This window comes from Alosa sapidissima, chromosome 24, assembly GCF_018492685.1.
Source record: "Alosa sapidissima isolate fAloSap1 chromosome 24, fAloSap1.pri, whole genome shotgun sequence".
Lineage (NCBI taxonomy): Eukaryota > Metazoa > Chordata > Actinopteri > Clupeiformes > Clupeidae > Alosa > Alosa sapidissima.
The window spans coordinates 24101010-24128542 of NC_055980.1; the positions used below are offsets into that span (position 1 = coordinate 24101010).

Consider the following 27533-nt stretch of genomic DNA (forward strand, 5'->3'; position numbering starts at 1 on the left):
CAAACAAGCACGTCTTTGCCTGCTTCCTCAGTCACCTGGTGGTGAGAACAGTGTGAGAATGTGAAACATGGTTCAGACAGACACCTGGTTTACCTCAGGGATTCGGTCCCATTTGCCTTATCATACAGAGCCACACATGACTGTGAATAAGATCATTTAGGGCCAAAAGGGATGCAATGCCATTCACCTGACTGCAAAGTCATAAATAAAATATAATGTATGCATGATTCACTTGCAAAGACACCTCAGAATCAATGCTAAGACAGAATGATTTTGTTACTGGCTTTACCCATTGAATCACAGTTTATGAGATCATCCTGAAAATGTCCTTACTAGGAAGAGGGGATTAATCTGAATGCAATTTAAGTTTGTCTCAGTTCTGCTGTGGCCACATGTATCACACTAATTAAGACAAAATATCAGATTGCCTAAAACCAACGAAACAATAGCGTGCACCAAATGCACCTTTTTCTTGGCCATCGAATACATCCTAAAATCTCCTTTACGTAGATTAAGTTCGATACAAACGAATGATCATTTTGCACCAGTACAGTCACCTGCCTATAAACAATCAGAACGAAATCCCTTCAAGAGAACAACATACCAAAGTTTATCTGACCGCTTTGAGAAAAAATATGATGCGTTAAAGAGAAACGTCATCAACGCGTGCAATAGTTGTAAATAAATGTCCCAAAAGACCATATCATTATTTTGTCTCATTAAATGTTTAATATTAACATTACTTCGATATGATTGCATAAAAGAACGATATCCGCAGAAAAGCTATCTTTAAAAGTTATATATCCATCGCTGCCTTTTGGATTTTTGCAGATGTGTCCATTCTTGTCTAGAAAGAATCCTCATTAGCTCTGATTTGATGTAAAAATGTCCACGTTGTGCGGAGTGTACGGAGTTGCTCGACATGTTTAAAGGCGGCCTCATGACTTGGCGAAGGAGGGACTTTTGACTTGTACATGTAGAAGTTATCTGGTACGCGCGCAGCACCTCCCCAAAACATTGGCATATAAAAGCCTAGGCCACCCGTTTGTTTAAGCAGTAGGGAGTTTCTGCTAGGGTCTGGATTGGAGTTGTACAGACCGGACCCTACCGTGCATGATTGGTGCTGAAGAAAAAACAGGATTCCCCTTGCCTCAAAGAGTCTACATGACTAATATTTAGTCATGTTCAGCTTTGTGGATATTCGGTTAGGGCTGTTGCTCGCCGCAGCAGTACTTTTGGTGAGAGCGCAAGGAGAGGAGGACGAGAGTGAGTATATCTTTTGTTACGCGCTTTAGAAATGATGCTGGACAGAAACTAAGGAGAAACCTTGAGGGGGGAAATGCGCTTGAAATCGGAAAAGGTGTGCTAAAGTTTTTTTTTTATAAACATAAACGTGGCTTGATAAGCATCAGAACCTTTTTCCGTCTCTCCATGTACCCCCACTACTTTTGGCGTTACGTGATGGATTTTGCCTTTCTTTCCCCTGAGAGGCTCCGAGTGCGCTTCTGCGTGCCATTACATGTTCTCAGCGCCTGTCGCTCGTGCACGGCTGATGTCCTGGAGCGAGGAAATTCTCGCAGCTGCAGTCAGCGTGAACGCGCTTCTCCTGGGATGCAGAAGGGATGGAGGCACACCATAGATCAAACCATTTGACAAATCACTGGACTTTTCTTTTTTCTAAAGATCCTGGTCGTTTACTCTTGGAATAGAAACTGCTGTCTATAGGGAGAAAAAAACTCGATCTTATTGGCCTATGTCTGTTTCTCTGCTGAAGATTTATAGGCCTAAAAGTTTGCATAAAGACGACTTTAACATCTGGATGTCATCATCAAGGGTCTTTCGAGAAAAAAAAGAATAGTATTAAGATTTAACAATTTGAATTCATATATAATCGTATAGTTCGTCTGACAACATATGTTGGAAACCTTCGGTTTTGTCAGTTATCATTTTCCTATTTCATTTTATCTTTTGGTGGAAATATGTCATCTGTTCTATATGGCACAGTTGAACGGAATTTCTTACGTCTGCTTTGCAGCAGTCTAGACATCCTTCAGTCGCAAGCCGGAGCTGCGGCATTATGACTCAAAATCATATTATGGTTGTGGGGCGCCACCATGCGGTTGAATTTGATATTGCAAGGGTTTGTCTTAACCTCTATAATTAGGCACAACTCCTCCCAACTAAATGGTCTTCGTTTTTTCTCGCTTTCTGAAAAAGACAGTTATTTTCCTTAGATTATATTTACGTTATAAAAATGTTGAATATGCATATGTTTTTCCTTAATTTAAATTCTCACAATGGCTTGGCACTTATTTAGAGGCTCGGCAATTGCATGCCTTTGTGTCAAGGCTCCCTGCTCTTCACAGTAATTTATGGTACAAAAGTATAAACGAGGCAATGGTTGACTCGATCCATGAATACCTTCTTCAGTTTGCAGATTGTGTCGAGATTAAATTATGTATTTGCTGTGTGTTTTGTTATTTTTTTTTTCGATTTGTTTGTGATTCTTCGGGCCTGTCTGTGTTCGAAATCAATTTTACGGTTATTTCATGCTTCTCAAAATCATTACATCGATTTTAGCACTCATGTTACTTACCCTTTGAAAAGGTGTGCACAGACACCCAGATGACTCACGCTTTGCTGTTGTTCTGCGCAGGCACATTCGGTAGCTGTACGTTGGACGGCCAGTTGTACAACGACAAAGATGTTTGGAAACCAGAGCCTTGTCAGATCTGCGTCTGCGACAGCGGAAGCGTCATGTGCGACGAAGTGATTTGCGAGGATACATCCGACTGCGCCAACCCAGAAATCCCCGACGGAGAGTGCTGCCCCATCTGCCCAGAAGGTACTGCTGGTCGACTTCACCCGACTCCCTACCCCACCTCCCCTCCACCTCTCCACCCCTTGCCAGCACACCACTCCACCTAGCCCCCTCTTCTCTGGTCGTAGACTGGTATGGCTGCCCTTCAGGTGACCCAAAGGTAGTCTGAATATTACCTGGGAAACCTGAGAGGAAACGAGGTAGAGTTTAACACTCCCCCTCATACAAAGAAGTAAAAAAAACATGGAAAAGGGGACTTGGCAAGGATATTCCTCAAGAGAAAGATGTGAACCAAATCCATGGATTTTATTTGGGTCATTGCTTTTGAGCTTGGATTGAAAAACAAAAAGATGCCTTGGCTTCTGATTGATTTGGCCAACCAAACTCAATCAACTTGACCATTTTTAAATGAACATGTCATTCTTTACTGACATGGCCTCAGATGGTAACCTAGACACATTTTAAATCGACACGTGCAGTTTAAGAATGATAATGGCTGAGTTTAAGAATGATAATGGCTGAGTTATAACTTCAACACACTGACACTCTTTTTCTTTTTCTCCTCAGACTCATTCCCCACCGATGAGGTTAGTAACCATGACACTGAACATCAACTTTGAACCCTCATTACTATCTAGTAGCAACAGCACACACACACACACACACACACACACACACACACACACACACACACACATGCTGAATGCTTTTGTTTGTGTCTCCTACAGCCTGTGGTGGTACCAGTTGGTCCTGGAGAGAAAGGAGACCCCGTAAGTTTGACCTTATGCTTTCATGTCTTAAAACAATAAATATGTAATGTATACACATATCAGGTGGTTTACAACATAACACACACACAGTGTAGGACTAGGCCTAATCCATGTATGGGACACCGGCCCATAATGTTTACGACACTTGATAACATTTCCTGGTATAGTCCTGGAATGTTAAGGAATCTAGAGTTTAATAAAAATAATTTGAATGGAAATTATTACATTTTGGTGTTCACTTTACATATTTACTTAATTGTAAACCCTGAAAAATCATTAGTGTTCGGTAGTCTGCTATGTAGATCGCTCGTTGTGTTACGTTGCATAATTCATATTGTCATGATTTGAGACCTTTAACGGAAATATGTGAACATGATGATGTCATTACACTTGACCTAGTGACCTTTGACCTCTCTAATTTTGTGATGTCATCAATGATGTAAAGCTAATTTATACAAAATGTAAAGCAACGGATCTGTGATGTGGCGACTAACATTATGCTTTGATTGCATGATTGACGATTTTGTTAAGGCAGTATTATCTAGACACTCTTTTGGAACAAGTTCCAAATTGTGGACACCATATCTATCTATCTGCACTTTGCAGCAGTGTGGTTGTAGGCAACCTATGAAGGAACCGCATCACCACCAATCCGATCTTTAGAGATGAATCACGGCCGTACAGGCCTTTAGTGTAGAACAGTGGCTGGAGTGACCGCAAGTGATGACTTAATGCCTGCCGATCCTCTTCCCTCCCCTGCTTCTCCCATCGTCCGCTGTGCAGGGCCCTCCAGGAGTTCCTGGTAATGATGGTATTCCCGGTCAGCCTGGACTTCCAGGACCCCCAGGCCCCCCTGGACCTAATGGCATTGGTGGAGTAAGTAGCATAACTCTCCAAACTCTGTGTATGGTGTGTGTGTGTGTGTGTGTGTGTTAGTCTGTGTGTCAGTGTGTGTGTGTGTGTGTGTGTGTACGTGTGTGTGTGTATACGTGTGTAAGTGTATGTATGTTTGTGTGCTTGTGTTTGTGTGCTTGTGCGCATGCAAAGCCCCAAAATGAGGTATATCCATCTCAAACGTGCAGGCCGTAAGTTTTGCAAAGTAAAAATGTCTCCTCTGATGGGCTCCTCTGAGTCCAGCGCTCTTTACAACTTTAAAATCCAGGTGTGTTACTGCCCTGGGATGAAGGGACGTCCCTTCAGGTGACAGGAAGTGAGCCCTGCTCATACATAGATCGACCTGATTGACCTGACTCTCAGGCAGCGGCCATTTTGGTCTTCTCAGTCATGCGTTCCCGGGAGAGTTACACAGGCATGTTTCTGTTAGAACTCCCAACAACTCTTGATAACATACTGCACATTCTGAGCATACTGATATCTAATTTATGGAACATTAGCAGTTACTTAAGACAGTAGTAATCGATAGCAGTAAAAATATGTAATTTGTTTGAATAGACAGGAATAGTAGTAATAGTAAATCATTATTTACACATAAACACATTAGCAATAGTAGACCATTCTTACCAATGAACTCTTCATACCAATGGCAATCATGCAAACTCATATTATGCTTTAGCTTATTATTTGCTGTGGTAGCATAGTTTGCGCTGGGCTTTATAGACATAGTAGGAATCCCATACCAGGATTCAAGTAATGTCTTCATTCTTAAAAGTAATGATTCAAACTAATATCACAAGTTTGAATGCATAAATTCAGCATCTTGCAGTTCATGAACATATGTTGAGTTATATATTGAACTGTCACATACTTCTTGTCTGACTGTTTATCTCACTCTTGTATTCAGGCTGTCAGAGTCAGTGTCTCAAAGAGTACTGTTTGTTTTGTTTAGAAACAGACTCATTTGGATGTGAATGTATTTTATACTCCAGAGCAGAGGGTTTAAGTTCAAATGAATATTAATGTTGCGTGTGTTAATCAGGATCTGAAAGGCTTCTGAGTGTAATGCCCTGTGTGTGTCTGTTTGTTTGTGTGTGTGTGTTTGTGTGTGTGCGTGTATGTTCCTCTATAGGACTTCCGTACGGCTTCCCAGATGTCCTATGGCGGAGACAAGTCTAGCGGCCCCTCTGTCCCTGGTCCAATGGTAAGGGCTTCTCTCCCTCAGCCCATGTTCAGTATTCACAGTTAGTCCAGCTGCGACCCACTTTCATTCAGATAAATTGCTCTAGCCTTTTCCTATGCACTCCATTTTGTATTGGTATTGAAAGTGACTTTTCAAGTTCACTACCAAGTTTCACCCTGTATCCTGGGCATTGTTGCACCAGTTGACAATGTTCAGATAGCCTTGGTCTGACCAGTTAGGCCTTGATGATAACAGACAAACCAAACTGGACTTGGTAGCTTTGTAGCATACAAAGCTGAATGTTCTTTTTAAAAAGATTTTACCTGCTCATTGCAGGGAAGGCCAAGTTGTATTACAATCACTGGCCTTGACCCGATGAACTAATGAAAGAGTTCCAGCTAGGTTTCCACTGTACATACTGTAGCTCTACCATAGAGCTTTTATTTATTTTGGTTCTAGTCACACACACACTCTGTATACCAACTGTATACCAACAATACCACCCCTTTATCTTTTAACAAACTCTATTATCCTGAAAAAGTAAATATCAAATCTGACTCTCTTTACCCCCCTTCTGCCCCCCCCCCCCCCCCCCACACACACACACACACACACACTAATGCTCTTTTGTAGGCCTACTTTATCCACATCTACAAAGGAAGCCCTTGAGCTATGACTGAGTGTCTCATCACATAATGTCTTTTCCATTTCCATTCATCATCCTCAGTCAAATTGTCACTGGGCTTTCTTCTCCTGGATTGCCATGTGTTTAACTTGTCTTTCCAATCCCCCCACCCACCCTCCCTGTCTCTCTATCTCTCTTTCTCTCTCTCTCTCTCTCTCTCTCTCTCTCTCTTTCCCTTTCCATCCATCTCTCTCTCTCTCTTCACAGGGCCCAATGGGTCCTCGCGGACCTCCTGGACCTAGCGGATCCTCCGTAAGTGTTCTTCTTTCCTCTGCTGCCATTAATTGGCCTGATTCACTTCGCTGCCCATCTATCAGTTATTTAAACGCGTCCTGCTTCATCTCTGTCAAAATCAAATGGTGAGGGCTCACTAAATAAGTCCTCATGTGATAAATTAGATGTTTTTGGCTGCTGCGGCAAACTTGTGCATATTAGTAAGACAGACCAAACAAATATCTTGTCAGTTTAACGGATGAGATGGGATGTTTAGTACTTATGGGTTGGAAACCCATTGGAAGTTTCAATGGGACGATTTGTCAGCTAAGAGTAAACAGACATCAGTGTAGCAGGCAGGGGATTAGAGTAATAGTGTTTACATATGACAGGATGCTTAGTAGGGAGTAGTATTTAGTTCCTGCACAGCACAGTGAATAGTAATACTAATGCAGTCAGTCATTTTTGTTTAATAGCCTGTCCTCTAGGTCATTGTTTTGTGCCATGTCAATATAAAAAATGACATTTTAGGTCTATCCTAACTATGAGCAAGAGGACAGTGGGTTAAGTTAAGAAGCCAAAATCATATGCTGGGATCGATTTAATTATTCAGACAGACACAATTTGCTGGGCCTGGTCAATATTGCTGAAATACCAAAGCAAATTATTCAGTCCAGATCATTTCCAACCAGTTAGACGCACAGAGGAATCTCACAAACATTGCCTCTAATTGATTATTGATGATATTGATGGCTGATCACCTTTCTCCTCCTCTAATTGATCATTGATTAGTGATGATATTGATGGCTGATTGATCTGTGATCACCTTTCTCCTCCTCTAATTGATCAGTGATTAGTGATGATATTGATGGCTGATCACCTTTTTCCTCCTCTGATCACCTTTTTCCTCCTCTAATTGATCATTGATTAGTAGTGATATTGATGGCTGATCACCTTTCTCCTCCTCTAATTGATCATTGATTAGTGATTGATTAGTGATGGCTGATTGATCTGTGATCACCTTTCTCCTCCTCAGGGCCCTCAGGGTTTCACCGGACCCCCTGGTGAGCCTGGCGAGCCTGGTGCACCTGTGAGTATCATCGTTTACTTGTCCTCAACCTACCTGGTCTCACCTGGTCTCACCTAACCTAGATTAATCTAGACATTACCTGTATATGCACTTATATTGTCTAGATTTACATTACCTTATCTTACATTACTTACATTATCTCACACTACCTAGACTTACATTATCTCACATTACCTAGACTTACATGATCTAAACTGGCATTACCTACACTTACATTACCTCATCTCACATTACCTAGACTAACTTTACTTTATATCACATTACCTAGACTTACATTACCAGCATTCCTTGACTGACTTGTAGTACCTGTTTCTCATCTTACCTATACTGACATTACCTGTCCTCACATTCCCCTACTTACTTTAGTGACCCAGATTTACTTGTGTCAATTACACATACATCACTTCGTGCTCTTAAAGACCACCCCCCCCCCCTCGCCGCACACACACACAGACACATAGACACACACTGAGGTACACACACAGACACATAGACACACACTGAGGTACACACACAGTCTTTTTTTCTTCCTAGCTTCTTATCTAATATCATTGCTCATACTGTCATAATGGCATAATGTACATTTTTGAAGAGCCCTGTCTGGATAGACGCTTACTCAAGTCTCAACTGGGTCTCACTCAAGTCTCACCTGAGTCTCACCTTTCTGTCTCACAGGGTCCCATGGGTCCTCGCGGTCCTGGCGGTCCTCCCGGCAAGAACGGAGATGATGTAAGTCACATGACCTGCTCCATTTTTAACAGGTCAACTTTTTATTCGCAGACCTTTTGTCACCTAAGGCACATATGCACATCCTAATACTAGACATGTTGGCTAGATATGGCCTTATTAAACTTGTCTTTATTAAAGTAGTTTTATGCTGCTATTGTAACATGTAATAGCCTGGTAATAGTCATGGAGCCCAATCAGTGAGAAATGTCATGTTGCTTTTAAAGTAAGTTTTTTTTTTTTTTAAAGTATGTTTATTTATCTATTTTTGTTTGTGTTTAGGGTGAGGCTGGCAAGGCTGGTCGCCCCGGTGAGCGCGGTCCCGCTGGTCCTCAGGTGAGCATCACACACACAAAAAAATAGATATTCCTCTTTTCTCTCAATACTGGACAAACACTCACGAACACACACAAACACACACACACACACACACACACACACACACACACACACACACACACACACACACACACACATTGGACACGCACTCACCCACACACCTCAGTTTCTTCATCGTCATCATCATCATCATCATCATCATCATCATCATGTATACACACAGTTCCTCATGATTGCTCTTAGTACCTTCCGTACAAGCTATATTCAAAATGGCTGTCCTGTAATGTCTTTACGATGGCCCTGTCCTAAGCCATTCCATTCTCTCTTCTCTTCAGGGTGCTCGTGGTTTCCCAGGAACCCCCGGACTCCCCGGAATCAAGGGACACAGAGTAAGTCCCTTTTCTCTGCAGATACGACGCCACAATCACACTGCTGACCTCTCCCAGCAGAGGTCACGACCCCAGACATGTTGACCCTTTGACCTCTAACTGACCTTCTCTTATCTTTCTCCAGGGATTCCCCGGTCTTGATGGAGCCAAGGGAGATGCTGGAATGGCTGGACCTAAGGTATAATTCTGACTCCAGTCAAATGAACAACATTATCATTTAACAGTATTATAAATATTAGAACTTATTAAACATTTGACCGAGAAGTGTCAAGGATAAATCAAAGGAGGAAGTGCATCACATAGTGTTTGGACAGTATCTAAGTCGGACAAACTAAGTCGGACAAACTAAGTGAACAATGCTAACCCATGTACAGTAGTTCTGACAAACAAAACAAGGCAAACCCAGAGTAGAGTCTGTGTGAAATGCTTTGGAGCTGAAATACGTGGGGTTGTCCATGCAGCTCATGCGACTGTGTGTGTGTGTGTTTGTATGTGTGTGTGTTGTGATTTAGGGAGAGGCTGGTTCCCCTGGAGACAATGGAGCTGCTGGTGCCATGGTAAGCTTCTCGTCCTCTCTCTCTCTCTCTCACCTTATTTCAAGCTGTCTCTCTCCCCTGCTCAAACTCACTTTCACATTGGCCATGTCAAACCATATGAGACTGTGATTCCTGCTCTTATGTGTCCACCTGACTAATCTGTGTGTGTTTCCTGTCTTCCCCTCCCAGGGACCTCGTGGTATGCCCGGCGAGAGAGGCCGTCCTGGACCCCCTGGGCCCGCTGTGAGTTGAATTACCCACAATCCTCTTTCCATGAACACGCACACACACACACACAAAACCTCTCAAAGACACAAATTTAGCATTTCACAATTAGCATCAGCATGACAGGTATATCTCTGAAACCATTACAAGGAAGACACAATATATTTAGGGATTTAGAGTGCATTTGGAGATTTTACATGTGCATATCACTCAGTACCAGTGATTTAAAAACATAGGCTCAGTCATAGGGATGAAGTGAATTAGATTGCTGCTGAATCTTTTGTGAGTAGATATGTATGTTGGAGGTGAATAATGCCTACTGCTGGCTGCAAGGGCGTAGCACAAGATCCTGAGCCCAATGCATAGGCAGTCCTGATGGACCCCCATGCCCACCCTTTCCAGACTTTTCAAGGGCCCCCCTCCCCTTGGGGGCCTTAGTAATCAGTACTGGTTTTACCCCCAGTCCGACACCCCTGGCTGGCTGGCTGAGCGTGTAGTGTCTCGTTCAGTCAGTGTGTGCCACCATGCGTGTGGACTAGCTGTAAGGGTGCGCCACCATGCTGCGGAGTCATACCTCACTCCTGTGGAGTCATACCTCAGTCCTGTGGAGTCATAGCTCGGTCTTGTGGAGTCATACCTCACTCCTGTGGAGTCATACCTCACTCAGTCCTTGTGGAGTCATACCTCACTCCTGTGGAATCATACCTCAGTCCTGTGGAGTCATAACTCAGTCTTGTTGAGTCATACCTCAGTCCTGTGAACACTGCCATAGATTTGGAATTTGCAATTCACCTCATGGACTGTAAATAGAGATTAGCATGATCAACATCGGCCTGTCAAATCATCTCGCTGTTTTGACTGAGCTATGTATGTGATTACATGTGTAATGTACTGTATATATGTAATTAACTTTACAACATACGCTGACATAACTTCACTCAATCAAAGCAGCACTGTGATTTGCTGGGTAATGTTGAGCTTGGTAATCTTTTAGAAAAAGGTGTACCATAAACCTCATGAGTGGTTTATTACATGTAATGTTGCTTTGGAAGATGAGGAAAATGTTAGAGGAAGAATTTGTCAAAACTTTTTAATTTACAGTACTTCAACTTAGTGAAAGTGATTATTAATAAAGGGATACTGTGAGATTTAAAAAGTGCATTTGAGTACCTCCTGGCCTATATCAATTAAGTGGACATGTCTGAAAAAACTTTAACAAGAAGGTTCAGCCCATGCACTGTGACTGTGAGCTTAGTGTGGTAAGATGTATCAAGAGCTTCTGAGGTCACTTCCTGTAGACTATAAAACAGAAAGACAAAGCGCCTACTCCTCGATATGCCTTAGATTTAGTAGCATGTTAAGACATACAGCAACTTCATTTCTCCAGTATTTTTTTCCCTGTGCTTACACTGTGGCATTGCCACGTTGTTGTATCGCAATACAGCTCCTCATGTAATCATGTGTTTGTTTGTTTGTTTGTTTGTGTTTATTTGTTGTAGGGTGCTCGTGGTAATGATGGCAATGGTGGTGCTGGTGGACCCCCTGTGAGTATTTCTCTCAAACGTCAACAACAAACAACACAATAACACACCCAGTAAACAGCACGGCAGTAGAAGCCCAATGAAGCTCTAGCCATTTTTCTAAGCTTGAACCATTTTTATGATTATTTTGCATTTTTATGATTATAGCATAATGGCTAAAAACTATATGGTCAAAGCTACTATATCTAGTCATCTAGTTTGAGTAGTTTATCTGAAATTAATGTGTATGTTTACACACACGGTGTCATATTCTAGTTGTTGTTTCAGTGTATTAATTTTTCTTTTTCTTTCATTATTATAGGGACCTACTGGCCCCGCCGGACCCCCAGGATTCCCTGGATCTGCTGGAGCTAAGGTAAGGTTTACACAGGCACACACACACATGCAACACCTTTTATCCTAAATTTGTTCAAACAATCAATGGCGATACACCATGATAGCAATGGCGACAGCAAAAATCAACTTCACAAACACAAACAACAATTCTATTACCAAAAAAAAAAACACATTTACGTATATGCCGCTTTCCCACCATAAACACTAGTTGAAGCACGACACACACACACACACACACACACACACACACACACACACACACACACACACACACTCACACACACACTAATTCCTCTTTTGGCCTTGCAGGGAGAGACTGGCCCCGGAGGCAGCCGTGGTTCTGAGGGACCCGCTGGTTCCCGTGGTGAGCCTGGTAACCCCGGACCTGCTGGTGCTGCTGGCCCCGCTGTGAGTCCCACTCAGAGCTGTACTTTAACCTTTGACACGTGACCTTTTGACCTTGACCCATTCTAAATGTGATAACCTTTCCTCCCCTCTGTCCAACAGGGTAACCCTGGATCTGATGGTGCTCCCGGTGCCAAGGGTGCTACTGTAAGTGTTATTGTTATTATTTCGTTTTTGGTATAGTTAGTGTTATTTTTTTTTTTTTTAATTGTTTACTTTTTCATTGGCAATTTAACTGAGAGGACACCCCCGAATTGACAATGCAATTTACTCTTCTAACATTAAGCCAGTTGTTCTCAAAACATTATGAATTATGAAAGACATAATCCAATAACACTGCCCACGTGTTGAATGCCCCTGGCATCAGCATTGTGTTTATTTATATCTATTAGAATGTTAGAATGTATTCTCCTCTCATTGGTGCTTTCTGTATGTCTTGTTTGCCTATTCTGATGAACTCTTTTCCTCCCCTCCCATGCGCCCCCTGCAGGGTGCCCCTGGTATTGCTGGTGCCCCTGGCTTCCCTGGACCCCGTGGACCCGCTGGAGGAGCAGGAGCTGGTGGTGCCCCTGGCCCCAAGGGTAACAACGTGAGTATCACCCCAAGTGCCCCCATCCACCCTGTTCTGTTGCCCCTCACCTCCCCGCCCCCCTGTTCTATCATCCCTAAGGCCCCAACCAACCTGTTCTATCACCAGACCTCCCCGTCATCTGTTCTATAACCCCGAATGCCCCTATCCACCCTGTCCTATCGCCCCCCACCCCCCTTCCCCCCTTCCCACTGAAGCTAAACTGATTGGCTGTATTCTGTCCTGATAGGGAGATGTTGGAGCCCCCGGAGCTAAAGGAGAGGCTGGACCCAAAGGAGAGCCTGTGAGTATATAGACCCTTTCATCAATAAAAACAAAAACAATGCTTGAACGTTCTATTTGGGCCCCAATCTACTTCCTCTGCATTAAGATAACATATGGAATGTTAAAAAGGAAGTCTTGTGGGGCCAACTATGATACTGATAATGGAACTCTCTTGAAAGGGTCCATATTTATCTCTGACCTCACTCTAGACCATCATTTCAGTTGACCTCTACTTGACCTTCTAATATGACCTTCTTGTGACCTCTCGGCTTCCCCCTCCAGGGCCCCGCTGGATCTCAGGGACCCGCTGGCCCCTCTGGCGAGGAGGGAAAGAGAGGCGCTCGCGGTGAGCCCGGTGGTGCCGGACCTGTCGGAGCCCCTGGAGCCCGTGTAAGTAGATGTGCCCCTTAAAAACTCTCCCCACCACCTCCCTCCTCCCTATCGTGTGTACCCTAAAACATTGGTTCCCAAAGACTGGGTCGCGACCCACAGGTGGGTCGTAGGAGATTTTATTTGGGTCGCCAGCATAGCCTAGTGACAATTGATGTTGTGTAATACCCCTATCTTATACCTTATATAGCTTAGGAAAGCTAACAGCTTTCCGTTAGGATCTAGTTTGTTAACTACCACAGTCACGAGTTGGGTCCCGATAGTCTGTCATTTTTAAAAAGTGGGTCCCCAGAAAAAAAACGTTTGGGAAACACTGCCCTAAAACCACACACTGCTTGCTCATCCTGATGATGAGCTATTGGTTATGAATTACATATGTTTATTTCAAATTATTAACAGCTGCATTGAGTGAGTATTAATTGTATCCATTTACTTTAACTGACTAGGAGCTAGCAATTGATCGACTGATTGATTGGTTGATTGATTGATTGATTGGTTGATTGAGAATTAATTGTATATGTTGCTCCCCACAGGGTGGTCCTGGTGCTCGTGGTTTCCCTGGTGCTGATGGAACTCCTGGCCCTAAGGTAAGTTCAGCTGACCACACAGATCGATAAAAAGATGGATGGACAGAACTGGTGGATTTATCCATCTTTGTTCTTTGGTGATTTTAGTGCCACTCCCGCAAAATCAGTCAACTACTGTTAACAGGTTGAGGAGTACAAACACAAGCACTCACACACGCGCACACACACACACACACGCACACACACACACACACACACGCACACACACGCACACACACGCACACACACACACACACACACACATGTGATGTAGTAGGGCTTTGTGGTCTTACTGCCACTGAGAGGGAGCTGTCCAGGGTCCTGAAGGAGCTCACCATTTTTACTTTACTGTCCTGTAAATGAACTGTATCTTACCCCCTTCTCTCTCTCTCTCTCTCTCTCTCTCTCTGTGTGTGTGCTAGGGAGGTCCTGGTGAGCGTGGTAACCCCGGTCCTATGGGATCCAAGGGAGCAACTGGCGAGCCCGGTCGTCCTGGCGAGCCTGGTATGCCCGGATCCAAGGTGAGGAAGACATTACTTGACCTCTGACCTCATAGATTTCTCTCTGTCTGCCCGTACATCTCTTTCTCTCTCTCTCTCTCTCTCTCTCTCTCTCTCTCTCTCTCTCTCTCTCTCTCTCTTATTGTCCTTTTTGTCACGCTGTGCACTTTCACGCTGTCACACTTTCACAGCTGTTCAGCCATGTTAGTTTGCCTTTCGTCCCATATTTCCTCCCATTTTATCACAGCATTCTCTTCATCTCTCATCTATCAATCTATTTATCCACTCTTGCTTCTGTACATTTCTGTCGACCGTTTCTTTTCCTGTTCTGTGTGCTGTAATGTTACGTTATGTGGTGTGTTTTAACATTCGTGCCCTCGCTCTTCCCTAAAGGGTATGACTGGTAGTCCTGGAGCTCCCGGACCCGATGGCAAAGCTGGCGCCTCTGTAAGTACAAACAAACAGTCACCATAGTAACTCACATTGAGAACAATGGAATGGTAGAATTATAGATCAGCCCTCTTCAGATTTCTGATACTGTCTCTACCTAATTCCTAATACTGCTGACGCCTCGCCTATCTGAAGTTAATTTTTCCCTGTCCTGCTGTAGGGAGCCCCAGGACAAGATGGCCGTGCTGGACCCCCTGGCCCTTCAGGAGCCAGAGGACAGCCTGGTGTGATGGGATTCCCTGGCCCCAAGGGACCTGGTGTAAGTCCCTCCATCTTACACATTTCACATACGAGTGTTATTAAAAAGCAGTTTTAAAAACCGCTTGACACCTTGATCTAAACTATACTGTTTTAAAGTAAGAACAGCATTCAACACTTCTTTTAAACTATGGTACTCGCCCATGTGGGATTGAGAGATTGAAGATGGAAAGTAAACCATTAAGTTTGTTGCATGGCAACAACATGTGGCAACAACAATCATCTGTTAGCCTCTTATGTACCATGATATTCCTAGTGTATAACAATCTAGGTCACTGCTATTAATAAACTAAAGGTTAAAACATACTATTTATGTATTATTTAAAAGTACTATAAAATAATTTAAACTATTTATTAATGATATGCTGACCTCTGGTCTTCAACAGGGTGAGGCTGGCAAGGCCGGAGAGAAAGGACCTTCTGGAGCTGTCGGTGCTGTTGTAAGTGTTCTTTTTCCATTCTGCTGGAGACTAACACGACCAAATAGCTTTCTAATTCCTCATCTTAAGTCGCTTTGGACAAAAGTTAAAGCTAAATTAATAAATGTAAATGTCCCATTACCTGAACCATCCTCACAATATTTAAGGTACACATTTTGAGTGTCACTGTAATTAAGCAAGCCAGTATTTATCAGTTATTCAAGCAAAGAGATTTGCTTTATCGCAATTGGCATGATGGTCAAAGTAAAATGGTCAAAATAAAATATTGTGTTTTGTTTTTCTTTCAAGGGTGCTGCTGGCAAAGATGGTGATGTTGGCGCTCCTGGTGCCCCTGGACCCGCTGTAAGTACACTTCCTGTTACGACCCCCACTGTCGGACATGTCACAGGCACTGTTTCCGATAGCAATTAGAACATTTATCCAAACTGTTGCTACTCCTGACTCTCAAGTTATACTATGTCTGAACTATTTCTGTCTCTCAAATTGAGAAGTATTTTTGTATACCAAACCTTCTTATAAATGGTACATCAAAACATCCTGAAATAACATAATGCAAACTCACATTTTACATATTTAAATTAAACAAACAAGCTATCAACATTAATAATGAATTATTGAATTATTAATAGTATGAAATCAGGATAGGAGCAGGAGCATAAATATCACTTGAATGAATTAAAACACTCTTCCTATGATAATTGTTTTGCTGATGTCACTTCCTGTTTCCTGTTGTTCCACAGGGACCTGCTGGAGAGAAGGGAGAGCAGGGACCTGCAGGCCCACCTGGATTCCAGGTAGATGCAATGCACACACATACACACACACACACACACACACACACACACACACACAAACAACTAGCACACATACTCAACCTGTTGTTGACTCAATAACTAAGTGCCCCCACTACAGGGTCTGCCTGGACCTCAAGGATCTACTGGAGAACCTGGCAAGCCCGGAGAGCAGGTGAGTGGTCTAGACAATAGCTGGGCTCTGATCCGATCCGTTATATTTGGATTATTACAGCAATCTTAATCGTTCATAGTTGTGTGCGCTAACTCTCTTCCTCTCTTCCCGACACACAGGGTATGCCCGGTGAGGCTGGACCCAGCGGTCCTTCTGGAGCAAGAGTAAGTCAAGAAATGAAGACATAAAAATACATCACATCACCCCCCAAAAAGGGATCTATGGTCCTCCTGTGAATGATATTCCTCCATGCTAACTGTCTGCTTGCTTCCCCAGGGAGACAGAGGCTTCCCTGGAGAGCGTGGGGCCAATGGCCCGACTGGACCTGCTGGTGCTCGCGGTGCTCCTGGTAGCCCAGGTGCCGATGGTGCTAAGGTACGTTGAAAGAACAAAAGGAAAAAAAAAGAAAATGTAAGGTTAATGTGTAAATATGTACACATGTTGTATCAAACTTAAAGTATCGAAGAATCAAGTAAATGTAGAATCCTAACAAAATAACAACAAAAGCAAAGCCGATGTGTGACAGGATGACTTTGAATTCAGCTTCATGTCATTGAACACACCATTTATGATTCAACAACATGAATTCAACATCAGCCACACCATATGTGGCTGTGCTGAAACATTTTCATGACTTTATCTCATGTGGTGTTTTAAGCATCCAACATGGAGAGAGCATTCAGAACTCTGCTAAACCACTAAAACCATGAAACCTTATGTTGATATCATACCTATCTCTGCATGGATGGTGGATCATTTTGACAACTCCACCACTACCCTTTCTTTTACTGCATATAAATTATCTTTCAAATAAATATTTTTTTTCAATCCTGGACCACTACCTCTCTACCTCTACCTATCAATAAAGGATCTATCTATCTATTTATCTATCTATCTATCTATCTATCTATCTATCTATATTTCCACATCTCTCAGGGTACATCTTTACCTCCTCCTATTTTGCGGTTATATTGATTGCCCACTAACAACCCTTGTTCCCCCCCCCCCCCCCTCTATATAGGGTGAGGCTGGCGCTGCTGGAGTCCCTGGAAGCCAGGGACCCACAGGAATGCAGGGAATGCCCGGAGAGCGTGGTGCTGGCGGTATGCCCGGACTCAGGGGAGAGAGGGTGAGTATGGGTGCCTGCCACACACAACCAAGGGTTGACCACCACCATTAAAGCTGCAGTTGCCAAGATTTTTTTTGATCATATTCACTGAAACCGACACTATGCTCCGACAGAACAACATAAATCAGCCGGTTTTAGAAAAAAAAAAAACACTCCTACCTCCACCTAGAGCCTGTTATTTGTTTTGCAAATATCCTGGTATCTTCTGGTCCAATCAGAGCAGGGCTGTGTGAGATCTGACTGTCAATCACAGTCTGCCGCAGTCTTGTGTGCACTGACGAGCACAAACTCGATGAGAGGGTGCTCGGTGGTAGTGGAGGAGGGGCGTGAGAGTTGTAAACATTCAAAAATTTGGCTAAGTCCCCTCAATCTGTCAGACTTGCCAACTGCAGCTTTAATCAAAAGCTTGACACTTTGAGATGGTCAGTGATGGGTGGTAAGGGGCTTACCAAGGGGCTAACTTTCATCTGCTTATAGGCAGCAGATATTAAAAGGAGAGCACATCCATTACAAAAACTGCAAGTTATGGGACAGAAAATGCAGTTATACCTTAGTTTTTTTCTGAAGTACAATGCAATACAGCAATATGTTAATGTCCAAAATATTGCATTTCTGCATTTACAATGCAGTACAGTGCAGTACTAGTGCAGTGCATTTTTTTCATGTCCAAAATATTGCATTTCCTGCATATGAACTGCAAATAATGCCTCCAAAACTGCTTTTGATACTTAAAGTGGTGCAGTTACTTTTTTGTTAGGGATAGGCAAGTGGGAGGGACAGGGGCTGGAAGACAAGGCTGTCCCTTCGAAATCCTGACATTTGGTTACACTTTGATAAAGCCTACCCCAGATTAACAGCTGACTGACCTGGCCCATACCTATTATGGGGCCAAACAAATCACATTATATGCCAGCTATATATATTCATGTAGACTATTCATCATTATATGAGTGGTGCTAATCTGGCAAAATGTTGTTCTGCATATCTTGGAATATGATTAGATTGTAGTGAATCAGAGTACATTAGTTTTGGAATGATCTCACCAATTATCATGTCATATCTTCACAAAACTGCAAAACTCTTTGCTTTGGCTAATACCTGTGGCTAAAGCTAAGACCAATGCTAACATAGTCTCCATTCGATGTGGGCCTCTAACTAAGGCTAATGCTAACACAGAAATATTCTCCATTACATATGGGTCTGAGGCTAAGGCTGAGGTTTTCCCAGAGATCGTCTCAATGTGATGTGGGTCTGTGATAGTCAACACTGCACTGCTGTCACAGATGCAAACCTTGCGCCTAGACGATAATGCTAACAATAATCTCTTTCCTCTTACTGAATGCAAACCTTGCGCCTAGACGATAATGCTAACAATAATCTCTTTCCTCTTACTGAATGTTAGGGAGAGCCTGGTGTCAAGGGACCTGATGGTGCCGCAGGAAAAGATGGTCATCGTGGTCTGACTGGTCCTATTGGACCTAGTGGACCTTCCGGTGCTCCTGGTGAGAAGGTAAGGACATAGATGGCAAGGACAACATTCTCTATGTTTACAGTTCGTTGGGAATTATGTTGCTCTGGCAATTGAATGTATGTTTTTTACAGCAAATGAAAAAAAAGCATGTATTGATGAAACAAGGATTGTTATGTAGTTTTTTTTGTTTTTGTCACTTGAGAATACTACTTAACTTAAGAATTAGTACTATACCACAGAAAACTACTAGACACCAAGTAGTCAACAAACTAGCAAACCGTGTGCAGTTTTTCTTTTCTGGTTTAGTTCCTAACTTCCATGCTTCCTGTTCTGCTCCCGTGTCCTAGGGTGAGGGTGGCCCTGTCGGACCCGCCGGTGTATCTGGTGCTCGTGGTGCCCCTGTAAGTGCCCTCTTCACCAGACTCTACTCACACCTTCCTATTATCAGTATTTTAAATCTCCAGATTATTTAGCAATGATCTTTTATTGTAACAGCAACAATAATTAAATGTTCTTGTATCCCTTATGCTGAAAGGTCAATAAACCCTCCCTAAACTCTGTAGTAGATTCAACTAATAAGCTTAACAAATCATTGAGTTGTCCAGTAGGTTGAACAGCTAAGCTGTTGTTAGCATTGCTAATGTGCTGTTAGCATATGCTTCAGTGATTGTGAATGATGCAATGCACTGCATCTCTCTGACCTTTGACCTCTGTAAATCTCCCCCTATTAGGGAGAGCGTGGTGAGGGTGGTGCCCCTGGACCTGCTGGATTCGCTGGACCCCCTGTGAGTACTCTCTCTCTCTCTCTCTCTCTCTCTCTCTCTCTCTCTCTCTCTCTCTCTCTCTCGCTCACCTTTGTAATGTTGCAGCTCCTGTGAGCTGGTAGTTTTTCATTTCCCCTGAGCTCGTCTGCATCTGTCCTGGTTTGCTGTATAGGGCATGGATGGACAGGCTGGTGCCAAGGGAGATAAGGGAGACACCGGACCCAAGGGAGATGCTGGTGCCCCCGGACCCGCTGGACCTCTTGGAGCTCCCGGACCTCAGGTAAAGGACACCTGTGACCCAAAAAGCAAATGAATATAGCTAGTTATCTTTAGCCATTTGACCTGTTTCAATATTGCCTGCACTACTGACATTTCAGGCAATAACTTCTTGTTTTATTATTATTTGTATTATTATTATTATTAGTAGCAGTAGTAGTAGTGTTAGAAGTAGTTGTGCATGTTGTAGTATTTTGTGTATGGTACCTTGATATGCGTGTATTACACACTGGAGGTGGTTATTGAGGTCCTCCCTTCACTGTAAAAGGCTTTGGGTGCCTTGGAAAGTGCTATAGACCCTTTCAACAATAAAAACAAAAACAATGCTTGAACATTCTATCTGGTTCCCAATCTACTTCCTCTGCATTAAGATAACATATGGAATGTTAAAACGGAAGCCTTGTGGGGCCAACTATGATGTGTTTATTTCCATGTGTGTGACCTTCTTTACCTCTACCACAGGGTCCTGCTGGTGCCACTGGATCCAAGGGAGCCCGTGGTGGTGCTGGACCTCCTGTGAGTACCTGCACCATCTCTGGCTTACTCCGTCACTGGATGTCTATTTTAATTCTGCAGCTTCGCTTACAAAAAAATAACTGCGGTTCTTGTTCAGGATATCTCTTATGGGTTTTGTGTGTTCGTGTCCACAGGGTGCTACTGGATTCCCAGGTGCTGCTGGCAGAGTTGGACCTCCCGGCCCCTCCGTAAGCCTTCTTCATAATGGCCTTTTCAATTCACTTCATTTGTTTATTAGTTCTGGGTCGATATACTGACATGTTTTTTACATGTTTCCATGTTGTTTCTTCTCTTCCTCTCTCTCTCTCTCTCTCTCTCTCTCTCTCTCTCTCTCTCTCTCTCTCTCTACTATAGGGCGCAGGTGGACCTCCTGGCCCCACCGGACCTTCAGGAAAAGAGGGACAGAGAGGTGCTCGTGGTGAGAAGGGACCAGCTGGCCGTCCAGGTGAGGTCGGTGCTGCCGGACCCCCAGGACCTTCCGGAGAGAAGGGCTCCCCTGGTAACGATGGAGCTCCTGTAAGTATTCCTCTCCTCTGCTGTACTTTGTGTTCAACACTGTCATACACACACCTCAGATGCTTATACTATAACTTTATAATAAGTGCCCTCAGACATATTATTTGTAATACATACTTATTTAATACAGCACCAGTATTTTTACACACACACACATAAGCTGCAAGATTCACACACACACACACATACACACACACACACACATCAGTGTTAATTTGTAGTACTTAAAACAGCACCAGTATTTTTATATGTACACATGCTACAAGATTGAGACACACACACACACACACACACACACACACACACACACACACACACACACACACACACACACACACACGCATCAGTGTTTGCAGTTATTTTTCCCAGCCACAAGCAAGCGTAGTGACCAATGCTCTGCCCTACCTTTGTCACGCAGGGCCCTATGGGAATCTCAGGACCTCAGGGTATCGCCGGAGGCCGTGGTATCGTTGGTATGCCTGGACAGAGAGGAGAGAGAGGATTCCCTGGTCTCCCCGGCCCAGGAGTTAGTACCTCCACTATCACTGCTTTTCCTCTCCTATTCAGCTCTGAGTAGGGGCTCGTACGTCTGGCCCTTGTTAGGAACAGAAATGGTGTTGCCTCATTGACTTCCTTGCCATATGCAGTTACCAATTACAGGAAGTAACTGTACTGTAAACTGTGCAGATTGTTTTAGATTTTGATTAACACAGTTGGAGCTAAACTTTCCCACTATCCAGACTTCTTCTTTAGAGTCATGGTGTCCTCAGATAGACAGCCTGCTCCCGTTGAGTCATTCCTATTCTCCTTGTTTGTCCTCTAGGGTGAGCCTGGCAAGCAGGGATCTGGTGGCCCAGTTGGAGAGAGAGGACCCCCAGGACCTCTTGGTCCCCCTGGACTGACTGGTCCCCCTGGTGAAGCCGGCCGTGACGTAAGGAGATCTCTCAACACACACACACACACACACACACACACACACATGCACACACACACACACACACACACACACACACACACACACACACACACACATGCACACACACACACACACACACACACACACACACACACACAGCTATTTGATGAGGTAGCATGCTGTGGTAATCTTCAAACAAACTCAATTAACCCTAGAAATTGGAAGAAAGAAGCAGGGAAAGTACTCTTGTCTTGATTGTACAATAGGTGCCAATAGGTTCCACTGAATTAGCAAGGGTTAGCCACAGACTCATGGCTGTGTTGTTCCTGCCATCTGTAATGGCTAGCGAAAGGGGGAACATATTTCACATTTCACACGTGCGGCCAGAGGTGGACATCCCGAAACAAGAAAGTAAAAGACCACATATTTGTTTCAACCTGTCACTAAACTAGCTGATCCTAATCAGCACAAATCTTCAGCAAGGTAGATCTGCTAATTAATGGTATGACCTGTGTTAGGTGCACAAGCAGAAGGAATACATGGCATAACAACTGCTGTCCATGTAAATGATTATACTTTAGGGTTTTGGTACTTTTCATATTATTTCTTAGCTGGCGAATGTGATCTTTTTTTAACCATCTTCTCCATGACCATGTCTTCTGCAGGGATCTCAAGGTCATGATGGTGCCCCTGGTCGTGATGGACCTGCTGGTTCCAAGGTACAGTTCACCTTCCCCTTCATCCTACACAACAGACAACATGCTTTTTTATCATTGAATATTTACCCTGGTCCCTATGGTAACCGTCCCTATGGGAACCGTCCTGGTAATGTCCTGGCTCTCTCTCTCTACTGTCTGGTTTAGGGAGACCGTGGTGAGACTGGTAACGCTGGCTCCCCCGGCGGTCCTGGTGCTCCCGGACCCCCCGGCTCCGTCGGCCCCTCTGGAAAGACTGGCGATCGCGGAGAGGCTGTGAGTGACGCTCTGATCGCTGATCGGTTCTGAACTTAATTCCCACCCATTTTGGAGATAAGAGGAAAACACAAGACATTGTTATCTAGAACAGAAGACTTACGATCCGATCTCTCTGTCTTTGACTTCTTTCTTCTCTCTCTTTCTTCTCTCTCTCTCTCTCTCTCTCGCTCTCTTTCTTTCTTTCTTTCTTTCTTTCTTTCTTTCTTTCGTTCTTTATCTATTTCGCTCTGTGTAGGGTCCTGCTGGTAATGTTGGTCCTGCTGGACCTTCTGGTCCCCGTGGAGCACCTGTAAGTCCGCAGCTGAAACAAAACACCTCAGCACAACTACTCAATTAAACCTCAATACGCAGAGTACTTTCATGTGTGTTTCATTGAATCTCTCTCTCTCTCTTTCTCTCTCTCGCTCTCTCTCTCTCCCTCTCTCTCCCTCCCTCTCTGTCTATGTGTCTTTCTTACTTTCTCATTCTCTATCTCTCTCTCTCTCTCTCTTCTTCTTCTTCTTCTTCTTCTTGTCTCTCTTGTCCCCCCCTTTCTGCCATAGGGCCCAGCTGGTGCCAGAGGCGATAAGGGTGAGGCCGGCGAGGCTGGAGACAGAGGCATGAAGGGACACAGAGGATTCAGCGGAATGGCTGGACTTCCTGGACCTCCCGTGAGTACGCAGCAAACACACGCAGGAGTATCAGTTCACCTTTAAATGAATACCAGGCAAAGGAAGAGTCAGGGGATGGGAGAGTAGAGGAGTGGGGAGGTGAGGCAAGAATCAAAGATGGAGAGAGTTGTCAGGTCATCCGTCAAATTCAAATTTGTTAGTGTTCAGATGTTCAGTATGTTTTAAAAAAAGTAAAACATTAATGACATCAAGTGGGGCTGTAAGGTTTTGCCCATTTTGAAATGTAGTGGTAATGACATAAATATATGACTGAGGTACATTTGATTGTTTTTCTGCTAATGTTGGTAGGCTATGTTATAAGTTGCTAATTGCTGATTTCATAATCCGATGTAGTGAGAAGTACTAAAACACATGTTTCGGTTTACACACAAGAGTGATAATGGACATGTACATGCATTTTTACAATACATTCATAAATTGAGATATTCTCATACACAGGTTTAGGGGTACACTGGGTATTTCTGTGTATAAATTTGTTTTCTATCACTTCTAGGGTCCTCCTGGAGAGCAAGGACCTGCTGGAGCCACCGGCCCTGGTGGACCCAGAGTAAGTTCCCTCAGTACTGAACCCCAGTAACAAAACACTGACAAATAACAGATATAAATAGCCTAATGCAATGCAAATAACAGATATAAATAGCCTAATGCAATACAAATAACAGATATAAATAGCCTAATGCAATGCAAATAACAGATATACATAGCCTAATGCAATGCCTACTGGCATACTGTCTGATCTGTACTGAATTTGATATATAATGGCATTTATAACTGAACTCTGAAAAAGGTGTTCAATGCTTTTTCCATTATTGCTAAACTGCAAAGACAAAAAGACTTAAACACTATCGTCTTTCAGGGACCCCATGGAAGCAATGGTAGCCCAGGAAAGGATGGCATGAACGGTCTGCCCGGACCCGTTGGACCCCCAGGACCTCGCGGTCGCAATGGAGAGATGGGACCCGCTGTAAGTGACTCACGCACAGAAGCAGACAAGAGCTCAGCTTGAAGATGCCACTATCTGACATAATTTACTTATCAACTGAAATACTTTAGTTAATTCTTTACTTCTTTAAATAGAAGAGAGCAATAGGACATATTGGACACTTTGTGGACACATGTAGCATCGCTTTGGACAAAAAGGGTCTGCTAAATACCACAAACATAAACATGTAGAATCAGAATCACAGAATTAATTGATTCAAATTCTAGAATGATGGGCTGGTTTGAAGTTCAATTTTAGTCGAAGACTAGACTTAATGCATAAAAAGGAAACAGGGCCATGAAGTTCTAGAATTACTTACTAAATTCATAGTTATCTATACTTACTAAATCCATAAACTGCCTGAATCTTTTGATTCTACTGTACCTAATGGTGGGTTTTGCCCTGTTCCTCTCTAACCCTCACCCATCCTCTTGTTGCCATCAGGGTCCACCTGGACCTCCCGGACCCCCAGGACCCGCTGGCGCTCCCGGCGCTGGCATGGACTTCTTCCCTCAGCCCCAGCAGGAGAAGGGCCCTGACCCCATGAGAGGAGGCTACAGAGCCGATGACGCCAGCGTGGTGCGCGACCGTGACCAGGACGTTGACACCACCCTCAAGAGCCTGAGCCAGAAGATCGAGAACATCCGCAGCCCCGAGGGTACCCAGAAGAGCCCTGCCCGCATGTGCCGCGACCTCAGGATGTGCCACCCCGAGTGGAAGAGCGGTAAGTGACAGCTGCCTCACCAGTCAGTGTAGCTATGACAACACAGAACAACACGTATACAAAAACATCTATAACACGTTTACGAAAACATTTATAACATGTAGTACATACTTAATACAATGTAGCTATGACAACACAGAATATGTATGTCTTGCACTCCCATTAGTTTGGTTTGGGAAACTGTCCTTTATCTCTCTGGCTAGCTGTTGTGTTTATACACTGATAAACACATACCTAACTGCACTCTGTCTTTCTCTTCATCATTCATAATTTAGTAAATAACGGACATTAGGAATTTTACAGGAGTCACTGTTGGTCATAGAATACAAATGTGTCTGTTAATCTGTTGTTTAATTTGTTAGAGTTGTCATGTTGTATTTGTGGTAATGAAACATTAAAACTTATGTGTTGTTATCTTGTCTCTTGGTAGGCTTCTACTACGTCGACCCCAACCAGGGCTCTCCTCTTGATGCCGTCAAGGTCTTCTGCAACATGGAGACTGGAGAGACCTGCGTCTCCCCATCCCAGGCCAGCGTTCCTCAGAAGAACTGGTACACTAGCAAGAACAAGGACAAGAAGCACGTCTGGTTCAGCGAGTCCATGACCGAGGGCTTCCAGGTAAACAACTCGAGACGACCGTGTGGGACAGTTATGAAAGGTTCTATGAAACTAAGGCAACCGATTGTTGAGAAGACCTATGCATGAAGACCACCTCTCTTCTTGGGTTTGAACCAGCTAATGTTTCTTCCCTACCTTTTTCCCCCGTTCCCGTCTCCTCCCCTAGTTCCAGTATGGCACCGATGGATCTGATCCAGAGGATGTCAACATCCAGCTGACCTTCATGCGCTTGATGTCCAACGAGGCATCCCAGAACCTCACCTACCACTGCAAGAACAGCATCGCCTACATGGACCAGGCCTCTGGCAACCTGAAGAAGGCTCTGCTGCTGCAGGGATCCAACGACATCGAGATCAGAGCCGAGGGCAACAGCCGCTTCACCTACAGCGTCAGCGAGGATGGCTGCACGGTCAGTTTCTCTATTCCTTCAACAGCCTGTCATTTTAGGGGCAATTGCCTAGTTTTGATTATTTCGATTAGATTTTCAGTTATGTATATGAAGCCTTATCAACATGCACAAGGACAGAAATTATAGAAGATAACTTTTAAAATGTTATGTGCACACTTATGTGTGTACATTTATATATGAGTTATGTGTGTACATTTTTCATATAATGTTGTCTTCCTGTCTTTTGGGTCACTGATAATCTTACATGATTCTTCTGCTTCCACAACAGTCACACACTGGCACATGGGGCAAGACAGTCATCGACTACAGAACAACGAAAACATCTCGCCTGCCTATCATTGACATCGCTCCTATGGACGTTGGTGCTCCAGATCAGGAATTCGGTGTGGAAGTTGGCCCAGTATGCTTCTTGTAAAAAGAGAAATCTGGACATGAAAACATTGTTTTTTTAGCAGTCATCTCTAAATCTTCCTCTATGCATTAAAAAAAAATCGGTCCACCTGCTTAACACTACATTCCCGAAGACAGTGTTTCAACCTTGACAAACGTTCTGTTTTTTTTTTTTGGCTTTTTGGTTTTGGATTTTTTCGAGGACCACTACAACATCCAGTACAGACACCAAGGACACTCAGAACTTTTTTTTGTTTCAGCTGACAACAAGAAAATAATATATACTTGTGTAAAGTGTAACACCCCCTGGAGTACCAAAAGAGTGAAAAGCAACATCAACAACAAACAAAAAAAATGAAATACTGGTGACTTTTTTTTACCACTGCGGAAGGACAATGAAAAACAAGCAAATGCTTTGTACCATTTTCTGGTGATAAATAAATTTCAAAAAACGACCGCTGAGTGTTTTTCTGTTGTACCTACAAGGGGACAAACATCAGAACCAGAAAAAAAATCATTGTTCTTTGTCAAAAAATAAGTTGCACAGGTATTTTAGAGAAAAGGGAAGAGTTAATTGTTTTGCTACCTCAGAAAAGGAGAC

General features: G+C 43.6%; 1 protein-coding gene across 1 annotated transcript; it reads left to right on the plus strand.

Annotated features, from left to right (window-relative positions):
- The first annotated feature begins 1046 nt into the window (after nucleotides 1–1046).
- col1a1b (collagen, type I, alpha 1b) lies at nucleotides 1047–27387 on the plus strand. The gene is made up of 51 exons (XM_042081836.1): nucleotides 1047–1266; nucleotides 2657–2845; nucleotides 3389–3408; nucleotides 3550–3591; nucleotides 4375–4467; nucleotides 5618–5689; nucleotides 6561–6605; nucleotides 7603–7656; nucleotides 8332–8385; nucleotides 8665–8718; nucleotides 9057–9110; nucleotides 9235–9288; nucleotides 9623–9667; nucleotides 9836–9889; nucleotides 11371–11415; nucleotides 11714–11767; nucleotides 12058–12156; nucleotides 12256–12300; nucleotides 12644–12742; nucleotides 12972–13025; nucleotides 13289–13396; nucleotides 13930–13983; nucleotides 14385–14483; nucleotides 14856–14909; nucleotides 15073–15171; nucleotides 15557–15610; nucleotides 15899–15952; nucleotides 16351–16404; nucleotides 16523–16576; nucleotides 16696–16740; nucleotides 16853–16951; nucleotides 17598–17705; nucleotides 19108–19215; nucleotides 19524–19577; nucleotides 19908–19961; nucleotides 20113–20220; nucleotides 20679–20732; nucleotides 20867–20920; nucleotides 21087–21248; nucleotides 21667–21774; nucleotides 22072–22179; nucleotides 22830–22883; nucleotides 23028–23135; nucleotides 23374–23427; nucleotides 23681–23788; nucleotides 24303–24356; nucleotides 24666–24773; nucleotides 25236–25515; nucleotides 25946–26133; nucleotides 26300–26542; nucleotides 26811–27387. Exons 1-51 carry the CDS (start codon nucleotides 1182–1184, stop codon nucleotides 26955–26957), a joined length of 4347 nt encoding a protein of 1448 aa, XP_041937770.1. The 5' UTR covers nucleotides 1047–1181; the 3' UTR covers nucleotides 26958–27387.
- The last annotated feature ends 146 nt before the right edge of the window (nucleotides 27388–27533 follow it).